This window comes from Synchiropus splendidus, chromosome 1 (assembly GCF_027744825.2).
Source record: "Synchiropus splendidus isolate RoL2022-P1 chromosome 1, RoL_Sspl_1.0, whole genome shotgun sequence".
Lineage (NCBI taxonomy): Eukaryota > Metazoa > Chordata > Actinopteri > Syngnathiformes > Callionymidae > Synchiropus > Synchiropus splendidus.
In genome coordinates this window covers 19,423,957-19,440,031 of record NC_071334.1, presented here as the reverse complement: position 1 = coordinate 19,440,031, position 16,075 = coordinate 19,423,957, and the positions used below count along the sequence as shown (strand labels likewise).

At 43.1% G+C, this 16,075-nt stretch overlaps 2 protein-coding genes across 4 annotated transcripts; one reads left to right on the top strand and one right to left on the bottom strand.

The window, feature by feature from the left end:
- Positions 1-62: 62 nt before the first annotated feature.
- ubxn6 (UBX domain protein 6) lies at positions 63-4,858 on the bottom strand. Of its 2 annotated transcripts, none has more exons than XM_053869474.1 (11): positions 4,374-4,858; positions 3,935-4,092; positions 3,777-3,841; positions 3,054-3,182; positions 2,875-2,972; positions 2,729-2,804; positions 2,540-2,624; positions 2,250-2,466; positions 1,182-1,312; positions 928-1,076; positions 63-834 (listed from the first exon to the last, which is right to left on the bottom strand). In XM_053869474.1, the coding sequence occupies exons 1-11, from the start codon at positions 4,454-4,456 to the stop codon at positions 709-711; spliced, it is 1,317 nt and encodes a 438-aa protein (XP_053725449.1). In that variant the 5' UTR covers positions 4,457-4,858; the 3' UTR covers positions 63-708. The 2 variants fall into 2 exon arrangements, with proteins under 2 accessions (XP_053725449.1, XP_053725448.1); XM_053869473.1 differs by having other exon boundaries at positions 2,250-2,469; positions 4,374-4,850.
- On the top strand, positions 4,793-14,726 carry uap1 (UDP-N-acetylglucosamine pyrophosphorylase 1). Of its 2 annotated transcripts, XM_053869470.1 has the most exons (12): positions 4,793-4,891; positions 5,483-5,634; positions 7,009-7,309; positions 8,387-8,591; positions 8,913-9,088; positions 9,178-9,350; positions 10,646-10,839; positions 10,920-11,060; positions 11,967-12,155; positions 12,271-12,309; positions 13,045-13,111; positions 14,256-14,726. In XM_053869470.1, exons 3-12 carry the CDS (start codon positions 7,033-7,035, stop codon positions 14,346-14,348), a joined length of 1,554 nt encoding a protein of 517 aa, XP_053725445.1. In that variant the 5' UTR covers positions 4,793-4,891; positions 5,483-5,634; positions 7,009-7,032; the 3' UTR covers positions 14,349-14,726. The 2 variants fall into 2 exon arrangements, with proteins under 2 accessions (XP_053725445.1, XP_053725446.1); XM_053869471.1 differs by lacking the exon at positions 12,271-12,309 and having other exon boundaries at positions 14,256-14,725.
- Positions 14,727-16,075: the final 1,349 nt, after the last annotated feature.

Genomic DNA, 16,075 nt, shown 5'->3' with positions numbered 1-16,075 from the left:
TGTTGTCTTAACGGACTACTAAATGGACAATTGATTTAAAACAAGTGCAACATGAAGTTCAATTTAGATTATATACGTGGCCAATTTTATTACAGTGTTTGATACAAACCAAAACATCTTCAACAATGAAATAATCGCCTTCATTCTCAGTCAAAATCGACTTCAACCAATAGAGCAAAATATTTCAGTGAGTGTAAAGTTGTCGCATCTAATACTTTTGAGGATCTGAATAAAGTGGACTTCAGTTTGTATATGAAAACATGTTAATCTCTGATTTGTTGGCAGCTGAGCCCCCACAGACAGAAAACAGATTAGCATGCGTTTACCGTTGTAGACTGTATCTCATGATCAGCTTGGTGACAAAACAGTGCCTCAGACAAAAGAAAGCTGCTTGGCGTGTGTCCGGTTACTGAGTGGAGGGAGTGCAAGTTCAACACTGTTTACACAGAAAGCCCAACTGTCACAGGATCACATCTGAGCAGAGTCAAGTGCATGCCATCAACACAGACGTTCACTTCTCTCAAATCTGGACTGGGAGACTACAGAGTTACATGACAGCAGTGGGCCAAGGACAGTCCAACAAACAGCATTAGAAGAACTCAGCTGGGTCTCATCTAAACATACAACTGTATAGTTAGCAAAAATAAATGCATCACTGTCTGACGCAACGCTACATCCAGATGATGTTCAGGTCTACAGCTGCCGGTCTCAGCTCAGGGTCTTTATTGTCTCCAGTAGTTCAGGTTTCAGGAGAGTAGGACTCTTTCCTCCTGCAGCAGCAATGTCCGCCTGCACAGCTGAATCCCACGAGAACGTGAGGAGAGCCGCGGGAACCTGCGCAAAATCAATCGCCTTCAGAAACCAAACGCTGTGCTGCAGAATTAAACATATTTGCCCACTCAAGACTTAAAAGTCATGTAGACCCACCAGATTACACTCAGCCAGAGCGACATCTTCTGCTTCCTGGAGTTTTTGCCCACCAGGGGCGATGAGCTCAAAGGGCTGCCAGCCATCCACCAATGACTCCCGCACAAACTCAAACAGTGCTGGAAGTCGGTCCCAGGCATAAAAGGTCCCTGAAGCATGGTAGTTGGGGAAAAAAAAAACACTTTAATACACCACTACTGTAGAACAAATGGCGCGCTGCTGGAAAGACAAAAGTGCTTTCCGTAATGATTTACCTTGCAGAAGGTTCCCGTCTGGTAGTCTGATGCGCAACAGTGAATAGTTATATTTCCTTCTCTCCCTCTGCTCCTCCCTCTCCCTCATGGCTTTGGTACGAAGCATCGAATTCTTTTCAACCAAATCACTTCTACAGGGGCAAAAACATGGGGTCAAATTAAACCGACTTCTCTGACACACAGCACCTCAACTCTGGTTGAGGTGAGACTTGATATTCTTCATTCACAGTAAGCTGGGAAAATATAAGTTAGAACTTGCCAGAGGTAAATGTACTGTATATACAGTGGTACCTCAGTTTTCGAACGTCCCGGACTTCGAACAAATTGGTGTTCGAACAAAAATTTTGAGATTTTTTTGCTTCGGATTTCGAACGAAAGTCCAGAACTCGAACGCCCCCAAAAAAAGCTGAAAAAACCGTAACGTGTGCGTCAGCTGACCCGCAACGAGCTTTGACGTGTATGACGCAGCCTCTGTATGCAGACGTGTCCCGTTAGCTACATTTACTGACTTTTTTTTCTTCATATTGAGGTGTAAAACCTTTCCTGTCTCTGCACCGGACCGTGGTAGAGTGTCACAGGGGAGGTGCTAACTCTGGACACCGAGGCTGGCGCGCTCACTCCAGGGTTTGATGTCCTGTTGTCGGCTGGAGCTGGGACAGGGATGAAGCGAGTCTGGGACAGAGCGTTACTTAGTTTATGACTTTGTCACAGCCAAACTGCACAGAAGCGCACATTCAGAGCTGGACACGCACCGGGCACCTCTTCACTTCTGGAGAGACCTCACTCACTCGGCAACCCCTCCCACATGCAGCGGCCACACACATAGAGGAACAGCGCACCTGCAGCAGACACTCTACATTCACTCCTACAAAAGCCTATTTTAAGGCTTGGAACGCATTATTTCTTTTTCCATTCATTGTAATGGGGAAAAATCGATTCAGATTTCAAACAAATCACTTCTCGAACGGCCGTATGGAACGGATTGTGGTCGAGAACTGAGGTACCATTGTATATTGTGCCTTATAATGTACTGCAACAATTACTGAAGTATGCAGAATGCACTGCTACCTCTGCTGCTGTTCCTTCTTCAGCTCCTCCGCAGTCAGGTTGTAGAACTCCGACGGCAGCTCAAAGCGCGTGGCATTCTGAGAGGGTCTGAACGCCTGAGGCTGTCTGTCCAGCTGAGCCCTGACTGGCTCCCCTCGTTGAAGACGGTCCCTCCTCTCCTTCATCAGCTCCAGTGAATCAGGACTCTGCTCCGGCAGCACCAGGAACTCCTCCTCTTCTTCTGACATAAGAGAATGAAGCGAGAGATCAACTTAAGGCGTGTTTGACTGGAAACAGGGCTGACTCATTACCTTGACCCTCGACAGGAAGCAAGGTGCTGTTAAATCCAAGAGCCTGCAAGAACTCTCTGCTGCCGTCGACGCTGGCTACTTTCTCCTGAAACATCACACACCTTACATTGTCACTATATCAGTATAATGTCAGAACAAATCAAGAGTTTTGTAACAACTTTAAATAGTTGAAACTGAGTTCAATCTCACCTGAAATACTTTGTTGCTGAGTTTAAGCTTTCTGTACTTCTCCTCAGTGGGGTTCTTACATATATTCTCAACGTACCTGTTGACCACACGATGAACACAATAAGATGACAGACATTATTACCTTCATGTATGTCATGCTATCTTACTTGCTTATGATGTCCACAGCAGCTTTCACCTTCTCTCTGTCCTTGTTAAACGTGTGTATCATCATCACAGAGGCTTCTACAGAATCCTCTTCAAACCTCTGAGCAAAACACAAATCACATGCATGTTGTCGTGACATGCGTTTGGCAGGTAACAACAAGGGTAATATCTTTCTGCTCACCATCAGGATGGCCTCTTTAATGTGAACTTCCCTCTCACTCTTACTTAGGGTGGCTCCAGTCAGTGGGCAGGTGAAGTAGACTCCAGAAACAGAAAGACTGGCTGGATCTTTAACAGGTACTTTGGATCCCTGGCAGGGAAACAAATCTTATCATGCAATTGTAGCAGGTGGAAAATACAGTTTTGTTCTGTTATAAATTTCACCAAAATTATTTGATTTTGTAAAACTTTTACTGTGACACCGGTGTACCGGATAACAATGATGTCATCGCCGTCTTCATCTCAGTCTGTACAGTAAGCTGAGAAGTTTCAGTTCTCATACTTTAAGAGTATGAGAGCTGCAGCAGCTCGGAACTTATTTTATTTTCTCCATCAGTTCAGGTATGGAATGTTGTATTAATTTATGTACTATAATTGTATGTGTTTATATTTTGTAGGTGTCATTTATTTACGTTTTGTACATATGCCGTGGTGTGTTGTATTTTTTTTTTTTTTTCATATGTAGAGTCTGTACAGTGAACTGAGAGAGTGTGAGAACTGCAGCTGTTCGGAACTTTCTCCATCACTTTCTCATCAGAGAAAAAAATGAAATTTGGGAGATGAATTGACTCTTCAATTGCTTACGTGCCAGATTACAACGCAGAGCATCGGTCAGTAAAAGGGGACCAGTTACACAATACACTCCCTATGAACACCCGAGCATGGTACTGACGGTCAGGCCTACCTCCACACCACCGGCCTTCTCTTTCTCAGCCAGAGCAGCCGCCTCAGCCTCCAGCTCTCTTTTGACTAGAACAGAGAAGTTCATCCCCATGAACTCCATCATGCACCATGAAGTGATAAGGACACAATAGACAGTTCAGACTAGAGTGCTGGTCTCACCCTGGTTCCTGATCGCGTCATGAGAGGTGTGGACCTTAGGTCGCTGCTGTTGCTCTATCCGCGCCAGGGCAGCGGCCCCAGCTCTCTGGGCTCCTTCTGTGGGGACATAGCGGTGGTTCTTGGCGCTGGAGCTGGCGTGGGCCACATTTGGATGAGCGCTGCGCAGAATAGTAGCCACAGTTGAGGCGGGGAAATGAATGATGATCATTGATGAAAACTGTGTCAGTACTAGTGAGGCTGCACTGTTATACAACCTCAGCCCCAGATTATGTGCTCCTCACAGCTCACTACCGACGGAGCAAACATTGCAAACGAAAGACGCACAAACGCTGCGACCAGGCACTAAAACACAACGACGCAACCCACCGTTAAGAGGTAGAGCCGATTAGCAGTGCGCTAGCTAAGCGTTACTGTGAGCTGCTTTGAGTTGATAGTGCACCTTGTGTCGTCTGTGAGCTTCTTCCCGGGACCCGCCGACTTAAATTTGATGTCTTTCTTTATGTCGTCGAAGAATTTCTTCATGACTCCCGGCTTCCAGGCAAATCGTAGTCGAACATGGACAAGTAGGAGTCTCACAAACCAAAACAAACCTCACCACTTCCGCCTCCGCTGGTCTGACAGCGACACGTAGTGGTGGACTGCGGGAGACACCGGTGTTTATTCTCCTGGTAACTGGATCACGGAATATGGAAAATAGTATGAAGAATTGAATGGAAAACATATAGTTGAAGCTGTCAGCTCTGATTTAAACATGCCAAACTGTAGTATAGACACCCCGGTTCCTTTTGACAACCTGAAAAATGAAAGACTCGTTCAGGATGAACAGATTAGACGAGACTGCCTTTGTAGTCACCATGATGTAAAGCACACTAGCGCCACCATAAAGGAAATGTCACATGCCATCTAGTCCAGCATTTTCCCCTTTTGGACGTATATTTTCCTTCCACTATGTCTTCTGTAAGTGCGACATTTTATGTCTTTTAAACACCATTGTTTGTGTGCAATGCAACGAAAATGCTTTCTTTCTATTTAAATTGTTATTGACCTTTTTCATTTAATTTATTATTATCATTATTATTATTATGTTTTGTTAATTGTTGCACGGTGCACCAAAGCGCTTGTTGGTGGGATCCTCACTGACCTTAAATAAATCTGCTGCAATAAAGCTGATACAACACACGAAACTCCAAAGCATATGCTGTCTAATAATGGAATGAGTTCATGTGGTAAAGCACGATGATATTTTTTGGATATGACTTCAACATTTTTCAAGTGTAATATTTGTCAGGATTTTGGCACATGCGTCTGGGCGCACGATGCGTGGCTCACTTATGTCGTCACTTCCGTAGCTTCCGGTGTCAGGACCCGACTGCAAACCAACGCTATAATACTGCCGACTTCTTTAAGTGTGGTGTTTTCAATCACCACTTATGTTACGTATTCGTGAATAATTTCCACGATTCATGGTGTTTAATTATAGATTTTAAACAAAAAATGTCTCGCGTGTAATAATCCCTCCTGTCGTCTGCTGTAACCTTATTTCCGTAGCATCCCTGAACGCGTCTTCCGGAGCTGTCGTTGCCACGTCAGGTGTGACGTTGCGGAGGAGTTGTCCGGCTTCGATGCGTCGGAACCAGGACGAGACTCACTGCACACATCGACGGGAAGCTGCTCTCCATCAAACCCACTGCCTGTTCAAGGTAGGACTCTTCAATTAGTTTCATTTTTTAAAAATTCTGTGACAATGTGAAAGTGACGTTCATTCTGCTTCTGGCTTCCCTGACACGCGTGCTCCTGTCCAACACTGAAGCTAGTCACCACTTTCAGTTAGTCAGTTAATAAATACGCTGTAATTGAATCATTACTACGGTTTGCCTTCTTAATTAAATGAGGAACTTTGAGTTAGTCCCTACGTGTGAGTGAAATGTATACAATTAACCCACTGTCACTATTTTGAATGAGCAGCTGTGATGCTGTCTCCAACTCTCATAAGAAGATTCTCCAACTAGCTTGTGGTTATTTTCTGGTTCTCCGGGGTGTTATTGAATGGAACAATATCATTGAAGAATTAAGGCTTTGCATTCTTGTGTTTGTAAAGAGTAAAATACACAAATGTACTGGCAGCATCTACTTTAATCCTAATGTCAGTTTTTACAAGTCATTTATGAGACACACACATGCTCGCGCACTCACCAAGGGAACGGGGAGAAAGGTTCCATTAGGTGTTTTGAAAGTGAAGAACCACAGTCAGATGGGTGGCTTTCAGCCAAAAGGTCCTTCCAGCTCCAGGACGGATGTTGGTCACCATGGGTGGAGTTCGCCTGTTTAGATTAGCTTGCTGAAAATCAGTTATGGCAACGGGTTCAATATTTATGTGTGAAAGACACTATGGAGTCTGTTTGTTGTGGAAAAACCTCTCATTGTGATAAATGAATTGTTGAACACAAGGTTAGATGAATTTCTATGAACCTGAATTCTGTCATCTGAATGATTTTAATTCTTCACAAGCAGCTGAACAAGTTCCTGAAATGGGCAGCAGAAGCTCAGCCATTTATGCTTTCAGACAGGAGCCGGTTCTCTTTGTGGAAAGAGACAATTCACTTGGTTGACTTTTGCTCAGCTGGATTGATTGACATTGCAAGGTGCCATCCATGCATTCTTTTATTATTGTTCTACTCCTCAAGTGAAATCATGTACAAGGATATGTTTTTTAAAAAATGTTTTCTGGCTCCTGTGCCAATGGTATGTGAACAAACCAGTTCAAACCAGTGTTCCAGCAATTAAAGACAAATTTAAATGTAACTTTCTGGTGTCATGCTGCATGTGTTAATATACATGTGACTTAACAAGTGTTCATTGCTTAGAGGGAAAGTATTTGTGAACCAATTTGCCAGTGCTGTCCTTAAATCAGAACAAAACATCAGTTGGAGAATAAGTTTAAATTCATCTTGAATCAAGTGATTGTTCACTGACACAGTAAATAAACTATTCCCCCTGACGTCGTCTATATTTCTGTTTGGCATTTGAACATTGTTTCATGAATTCTTGTTGTTGTTTCATCTGTATACATTCAGGTTTGATATCAATCTTCCCCAATCATGGACAAGAGCGCTCTTCTTCAGTTGTTGTCTGAGGCCGGACAGGATCATCTTCTTCAATTTTGGGATGAGCTAAGCCCTGAGGAAAGAGCCGTTTTGACCCTTGACCTGCAGGGCATGGACTTAAAGGAGATCAATGGATTCTTTGAAACTGCAATGAAGATGTCCGACAGCAGTAAGCAAGAGAAGATGGATGCTCGCATGAAGCCTGTTCCAGCTGAGGTTCTGGGCAGTGTGACCAGGGACAGGGGGAGTGTCAAGGGCTGGGAGGAAGAAGGTAAGACAGGTTGATGCTGTTAAACACATAAAAGGTCTGTAACCAGATTACTGCGCTGAGCTATGCCAGTTTCATACACGGAAATTATAAACAAAGGTTCATGAGCAATGAGATAATGGGAGTAATTACTAGTCAGTTCATAGTTCTTCAGATACCTAAGTCACACGAACATTTCTGCCATCAGTTACGCCCTGTTTCTGCTCTATATGATATATGAGTGCACAAACTTTCCCTTCTCCCACCCTTGGCCAATGGAACCTTGAGAAACCCAGCTTGAATTGATTTTACTTTACGCAATCCTCCTCGCAGTGGTCTGAGTGTTAAGTGGGTTTTTGTCTTTGGGGAGAGGACAGTGAGGTGGGCGGTAGTGAACATCTGGTTTGTGTTTCACTCCTGACGCTAACCAAGTTACTTTGTGACTCTCTTCCATGAGGTCACTCAATGCTTTTCTCCACTGTGTGTTCAGGGTGTGTGCAGTGAATGTCTTGGAAAAGGGAAGTGTTTTCTTTCGATACTTCCAGGACAATACAACAGGGTCAGTCAGAGAGATGTGATGCAATAAAAGAAAGATAAGAAGTTGTAAACATAAAATTGAAAAACTGAAGATGCTATAATTCCCGAACTTAAAAAAAGGTGCATGGATTCACATTCACCTGTGTCCCTCGTGAGTAGAATTTTAGGTCATCATCAAACTGGACGTTTACTTGAACACAAGAATCATGTTTAGATCATGGACATGTTTATGGTTTGTGCTATCATTTATACAGATCTTTTAATATGTGATTGAAAATATGAAATTCATTTTTTTCACTTAAGAATAATATTAAAAAGCAATCTTGAATTGTTGTCCAACTACGTCAGCTAGTAAACTAATATCGTTCTTATGAAATCCCTGCTTGCAGTGAATGATAATAAAACTCATTGTAATTCGTTTTACGGGGACTAAGATGTGAAATGTATCTGTCTTAGGTTAGGGTTATTAAATTGATCCACTATTTGTGTGGAACGTTGAACATACACAGAGGTACGTTCTGTCTCACTCAAGTGTTAACCTTCTCTTTATCTGTGTCCCATCAGGTCTGCGCTGCATCTCTCAGAATAAAGTGGCTGTTCTGCTGCTAGCAGGGGGTCAGGGGACCAGACTGGGAGTCTCTTACCCCAAAGGAATGTATGACATCGGGTTGCCGTCCCACAAAACTCTCTTTCAGATTCAAGCTGAGCGCATCGTGAAGCTGCAACACTTGGCTGAGCAGAAGAGTGAAGGCAAATGCTGCATTCCCTGGTAAGGTATCGATTGTGGAAGTGAAAACCTGCACTTTAAACCTCATTAATAGCGTTTTTAATGAGAGTCATCAAGTCACTGTTCTTGTCAAGATTACACATGAAGTTCCTGGAAAAGAGGATTAGAGTTCCCTGCTGTGCCCTGCAGATTCACTAACAAAAGCCAGGAAAGGCATAAAGTCTGATATGAAATGTCTAAATCGACATGGTTAAAATATCATTGATTCCCTTTCACTGACTTTGTCTGAAGTGTTTACATCCAACGTACATTTGGTGCCAACAATGGCAGATGATTTACAGTATGTGTCGACTTCCACACCAGGTACATCATGACCAGTGGCAGGACAATGGAGTCCACTAAAGACTTTTTTTCCAAGCATAAATATTTCGGCTTGGATAAGGAGAACATCGTCTTCTTCCAGCAAGGAATGCTGCCTGCCATGGACTACGATGGAAAGATCATCCTGGAGAGCAAAGGCAAACTCGCCATGGCCCCTGGTATGTTTGCTGCGCTGATCCTTTCCTTGACAGGACCTGTCCCTAGAGACATGCCGATGTGTTGATGATAAAGTTATTGTACATTTCAGATGGCAACGGTGGTCTTTACAGAGCCCTTGGGTGTCAGGGCATCATGGCTGACATGCACCAGAGGGGGATTGAGTTCATCCATGTGTACTGTGTCGACAACATTCTGGTCAAAGTGGCTGACCCCTCCTTTATTGGTTTCTGTGTGCAGAAGGGAGCGGACTGTGGAGCAAAGGTTCGTGTCTGATTTTCCTATTAATATCAACCTGTCAACCCAAAAAAAACAACTGTGACCATGTGTTTTCATTCATTTAAAAAAACATTGTTTATCTGTTGCTCTTTTCTATGTAAGTTTACTCCCTCAGGGGCCACAAACCTCCATCAAGGTTGCTATTGATTCAAGTCCATGTGTTGCTGTGATTTATTATATAGACGGGTGTAAAGAAACGCATCATATATTTTCATGAAACATGGCCAAATTGTCCAAATGCTCACAAACAAACAATTCATTACATGATGTAAGCACACAAATGATTTTTTTGTCATACAATATAAATGGATATTCCAGAGAAATTTACTTGAGAAAGACACTTACTACTCTGGAATAGCCATGTATATTGTATGACAAAAAAAACATTTTCTCAAATTTTTGATTCAAAGAGAATTGACTTGGGAGACGCTCAAACTATCGTGTCAGCTTCACCCAGTGCCACCCACCACTAGGAGGAGACAGCGCACTTAATTCTAGCCAAACGCAGCGCTCAAGTTAACGCCGTCCTGCGCGCTTTCGTGTGGTTCTCCGGTTTTCTGTGACTGAATCTAAAACAAACAGCCACCTGCCACTCTCGAGTGAAAAATAGATTTATAAACTGCAACAGCAAACAAGGAGTAACTTGATTTTACTAGACTTTGTGTTAACTGAATGACTAAATATAAGTACTTTCACAAGTCCTGTTGAGGGGATGGCTCACATCTCGGTTTGCATTATGTAAAAGAAAATACAAAATGAGTCTTTCAGTTTGTGACGTGAACTTTAGTCCGACTCCCTGGTGGCTAATATCACAGTGGAGTAGATGTCATCATGGATTTTCCAGTTAATTAGAACAGGCTCTTCCAGACTGACTGCTGGAAGAGTTCTGTGCCGGGATGGAAGGATCACATCACATCAGATCTGGGCTTCTCCTGAGTTATAAAGCTTCAGTGCAGTTCATGGCTTCGCCATCCCCTCCACCCCCTCACCCAGCTTCTTTTCCTCTCAGTGCAGACTTCAGTTCTTGAAACACATTGCATGAAGGCATCACAGTTGTATTCCTTAAAAGCAACTGAGGAAATACATCTTCTTGTTTTGACTGCTTGTTCTCCCTGAGACTTGGATTTACCTGCTCATCTGTAGAAACCTCCCTCAAACAGGGTCGACTGACCTCATGCCATGGGTGCATGTTATACGTTAATGCAATCCCACTTTTGACACCATTTATGTGTGTTAGTGGGAGAAGAAGAACCTACAATGTGTTCCCCTTGTGCTCCCAGGTGGTGGAAAAGTCCAACCCCATGGAGGCGGTGGGTGTTGTCTGTCAGGTGGATGATCGCTATCAAGTGGTGGAGTACAGTGAGATCACACTAGAAACAGCACAGAAACGTGGCACAGATGGCCGACTAATGTTCAACGCTGGGAACGTGGCCAACCACTTCTTCACCTTCTCCTTCCTCAAAGATGTTGTGGAGTAAGCTTTGTTTAAGTTTCTGCTTTAGATCTAAAACTACATAGTCTTGGTCAGCAGTGTGATATTATTTTTCTGTTTAGGAAGTACGAGCCAAAACTGCAGCACCATGTGGCTCAGAAGAAGATTCCATACGTGGACACGCATGGAAATCGTATCACACCTGACAAACCAAATGGAATCAAAATGGAGAAGTTTGTGTTTGACATCTTCCAGTTTGCCAAGTGAGTAAATGAACGTTGTCACCTGGAATGTATTCTGACGGTTTCAAGTTCAAACCCACTTTCTGTGCTGCACCTTTGAATGCCTCAACTGGCTTGCATGTGTTCGGGCCAACCCCCGAGCCTGTGGTTTGAATGGTCCTTGATCTTTCCTTGCACACACAAACCAAGTGCTTTTTCCAGTTGGAGCCCCTCCCCAGCTGCCCCGCTCACTTCATCGCTGCAAGCCTGTCTGGTTCAGCCCGGTCTGCCGAAGTCTTTTTATGAGCCGTCGCTTCATTTTCCTCTCTTTGTGAGGTCATACATTGGGCCACAGATCAAACATGTTACATACAATTAGTTCTGTGATAAATGATCTGTGGAAAGTTCCTTCCCACTTTATCTGAGACTCTGTCGTATGAATTTCAATTTGGTGAAATGCATTACATATTGAACTCCAGCGAAAGTGCACCACCTTAAAAATGTGTAGCGAAAAATTAGCAAACTGCTTTGATTTCATTTAGAAAATTCAACCCCACTGCAACTGTATTTCTGTAAGATAACAGCCAGATTTTCGCCTGGGGGAAGCATAAGAATCGGCAATTCTGTCAGTCTAACACAGTGAGAGTAGCAGGGGGAAACGCCCTCTTCATGGAAACCATTATCACGGTACTAGGATGAGGGCACTATACAGGCACTAATGATGGGAAATGTATGTAATGTATCCAATGTGTCACGTCAGTATATCAAACATGTTTATATGAATTTATTTCATTGCAGTTTGTAAGACTCGTATCAAACGCTTCATCTCTGCCTGAAACATTATTTTCTCCTCACCGTGGGTTTTTCACATTTTATACAAATGTGTTACATAACCAACAAATCCCCACCTATGATTGTTATTAACAGCGACTTGTTTGCCTTGAACAGGACTTTTGTGGTGTTTGAAGTGTTGCGGGAAGACGAGTTCTCCCCGCTGAAGAATGCAGACAAACAGGACGGGAAGGACACGCCGACTACTGCAAGACACGCCCTGATGTCCCTTCATCACGGCTGGGTGCTCAAGGCTGGCGGTCACTTCATCGATGAGAACAGGCGGCGCATCCCTGCCATTCCCAGGTGACCATGCGTTCACCATGCGTTCATCTGACCTGCTCACTCAACACCATCAGTTTAGCTGGTGAAAATGATGCTGCTGTTTCAGCCTCACTGTCCTCCTCTCAAATGTTTCCAGCAACGGAGCAGCTGGCAGTGTCACAGATATCAACAGAAAGTAATTATTCCCCTGCAGCCTCAGTGCATGGTGACGGGAGTTTCCTCTGACACTCGCTGTAACACCACTGCTTTGATATGGTGTGTCCCTCATCGCCGCCAATGAGTCTGAGAGTCACCGAATGACTGCAGTGACTATTGGTGACAACTCCTGCTTCATGCTAGCATCTCACCGGGCTCTCTAGTGTCTGAGTAGTTCATTCCTGGGCCACATTATTGCTACTAATTCACCAAGAGCATGCTGGGTGACGGGCACTTTCCGGCAGATAAAACCTCACCATTTGAAGTTGCTCGTGTTTACAGATGCACTTCTGAATGGCTTGTCTGACTTGAATACATGTGAATGTTCCTCAATGACATTCACAGGCTCACGTATTCAGGCCTGCGGGACCTTTTAGGCGGGGCTGTGCTTTTCTTTCGCTGTCACGAGCTGCCGTAGCAAGTGATGCGCGATCAGAGGTTGTTGTTGTCAACAGACTCGCTGAAGGCTGGCAACCGTGCTTCAAGTTGTGCCAGCGGTGGCGACACTCAAGCTACCGTCCATCTGCTTTCCTCTGGAGGGAGTCTGTTTTGGGTTAGAGGGCCTTTTAACTTGGTTTGGGAATGATGACACTTTTGGATCTTTCCATTTCCACCAGAAGCTCAAGTCAAATAACAGCTGTGAGAAGCTTCATCTGTGGCAAGGAGACAGTAACTCAGTACTCCTCTTTCCTTCTTCTCATCCCTTCTAAATCAGCCTGAAAGACGGGACAGACCAGCCAATCAAATGTGAGATCTCCCCCCTGGTGTCCTACTGTGGAGAGGTAAATATGAAAACCATGGCTCCAGGTGCACGCACACTGACTATGCAATTCCTCAGCCTCTAATAACAGTTTGTTGTCACTGGGGTTAGCTGTTAATGATGTAATTGAAGACGTTTGGATTTAAGTGTCATGAGCTGCTCATTCACATCTTCTGACACCATCTGTAGATATCTTTACTTTATCGATTTGAAATTGTATTTTCATTTCAATAACATCATCATTTCTCCAAGAGTCTCATTATACTTGGGATAGTCTTTACAAAAAAAGTGTAGAACACTGCAGCAACAATTTACTTTAAAAATGTCATGTTATGCTTCTGTCATTCAAAGCCTTGCCAGTTTTTTCTTCTTTACCTTTTACAAGATTTAATTACCACGGAAGCTCTGAACTGCCATGGTAAGGTATTTTTATTTATATATTACCTCGTTCGTATGAGATTATTATTACGTTCGTACGAGAAAATTTGCACGTTTGTACAAGAAAAAAACCATGTTCGTACATCGGCTGTGGGATGACCAGAGACCGGTCAGTTGATGCTCCGACAGCACCTATTTCTCAATGGACTGAGCATTTAAATACCGTACTGTCCAGCCAAAAGGCTAAATGAAATGAATGAAATGCGTTTCAGACTTTGTCATCCTGGAGCTTTCTTTATATGGTCTTCTGACAGACCGCAGCTTCTCAAGTAGCTGCACTGAGTACCATTGAGTCCATTCATTGAGAAGCAGGTGCTGTCCGAGCATCAGTTCAGCAGTCTCCGGTCATCCCACATCCGACGTACAAACATGTTTTTTTTTTCTCGTACGAACGTAATAATTATCTCATATGAACGTGATAATTTTCTCGTACTAATGGGTTTTTCTTTCGTACGAATGTGATAAATTTCTGGTACGAATGAGATAATATCTAAGTAAAAATAACTTACCATGGCAGTTTGTATCGCATACAGTGCTGTGTGTAGCGGCCAACTATCTTCCTGGATTAGCATAAATATCAGCCATGGCGCCCGACTACATTCATAGATTTGGTCGGAAGTTTTCCAAATTTGCCAGCATTGGTATGTTATGGTAAAGCAGTGACGCCCACAGTATTCATGCTATTGAAGCTGTTCCTCGACAATTTACTTGATGGTGTCGCTTTAAAGGGGCTGGAGGAGCTGGTGAAGGGCAAAGAGTTCCAGCCCACACTGGTGATCGACGAACAAGGAGTCCAGCAGATGGTGAAGAACGGCGTTTAGCGGAGGGAGACGAGCAACAACCCAAAGATGAACCTGAACGTGGCTCACATTGAGATGTCATCAAAGTGCAATAATGATGAAAATAGCTTCATGAAGGAGGAAAACTGAGCTTTTAACACAGCCAACATGAAGGTTCCTTCTGCAGCAGGGTGAAGTCCAATGGTGCAACTATTTATTTTGCTTATCAGACTTATTTTTATACACTGTCAAGTATCGAGGCGAGGACCAACTGCTCAATCTACTGCTTATTTAAACACAGTGATCACAGTGGAATCATGGTACGTGAAGTTTTTTTTTTTTTTTAGGGTGGGAGGATGAATAATACCATAATCAATGAAGACAAGTAAATACAGTGCGGAAATATGTTCACAATATGTTTATTAAAAAAAGTGAAAACATTTACCAAGCTCTCTGTTTCGTGTGTGTAACTTAACTGTAGCTGAACAACCCTCCAATGGACATGAATATCAGCAGTCAGTATTTTACATACTATTGTGCTCTGATTTTGTGAAACACAAATGGCGGAGATTTTGTTTTGAGTTACTGTACGTGTCTGTTGAGATGAGAGGTCCAGACATGTTGTCTGACTCACCCAATATGGATGTTATCAATCCATTGAATGTCCATTTTCATTGTACATGTATGTTTTCATACACCCCGTCCCATGGGCCAGTAGGCTTGCCCACATCAATGGGTGATATGTACTATGGGAACCGCCATTCAATGGTCTGATAACAGTCTTATTTCATGATGTATATGTCCGTGATCTGTATACAACCTTGATTCTGAAAGACAGAGTCATTGAACTGGAGGTCAGTGGTCAGAGTAAAAAAAAAAAAAATTAAGAAACCGCTCCGCTTATGGCAACCCTGATGTTTTGGTTGCATTGCTGAAGGAGTTAGCATCTTGAACAATGTGAGCATGTCATCGCTGCTGAATGTTATGACTGCTACGGGTGCTCCAGTACGAACACATCTGAGGGAGGATAGACATATTTTGCCTTCCCTCAGCATTAGCCACCAATGTTATGTATTGACTGGAAGAACGTGGGCGGATGCAGATAGTTGAATGAATATCCTCTGGGAATCTGAGCCCTCTGGTAGAGATGCTTTTTCATCTGGTAGAAGCTCCAAAGGAAAGGAGCAATTGTGCTTGGACAAAACTCCTGTAGAAAATCCCTTTTAAACTGTGAAAAATAGTACAGACTCGGCAATTTTGGCATGATATTTGCAGAAACAAATTGCAGTTAAAGTATTTACTTAAAAAGTCTGCAGAAAGGGGCATGCAATATGGCAAAAAATACATCATGATTCATTTATTTATTTTAAATATCAAAATGTCAAAATCTGTTTTGCATGATTTTATTCTAGTTTGGGGCATTTCCAGACAAATCTCTCACATTCTTTGTCTCAGCGGCAACAATGATTCTTTATCACTTCACATTTTGGAGCCCATTTAAAATTCGACTTTTGCATTTTAAGCAATTTCTTTGTTTGTCTTGGTGTTCACATGGCCCAAGCATAGATCTACAGTGTATAGAAAGAATGTCACAGAATCCATGTTGGTAGATGGTGAAATCACGAATGATTTAATGTCGTATCGCGCCCCCTCTATCTCCAGACAAATTATGTGAAAGTCAAACTGGATCAATTCCCATGATTTTTTTTCACAACACCGGTTGAAACACACTGGTTTGGGGAACCAGAGGATGTGAAGGAGGTTGCATG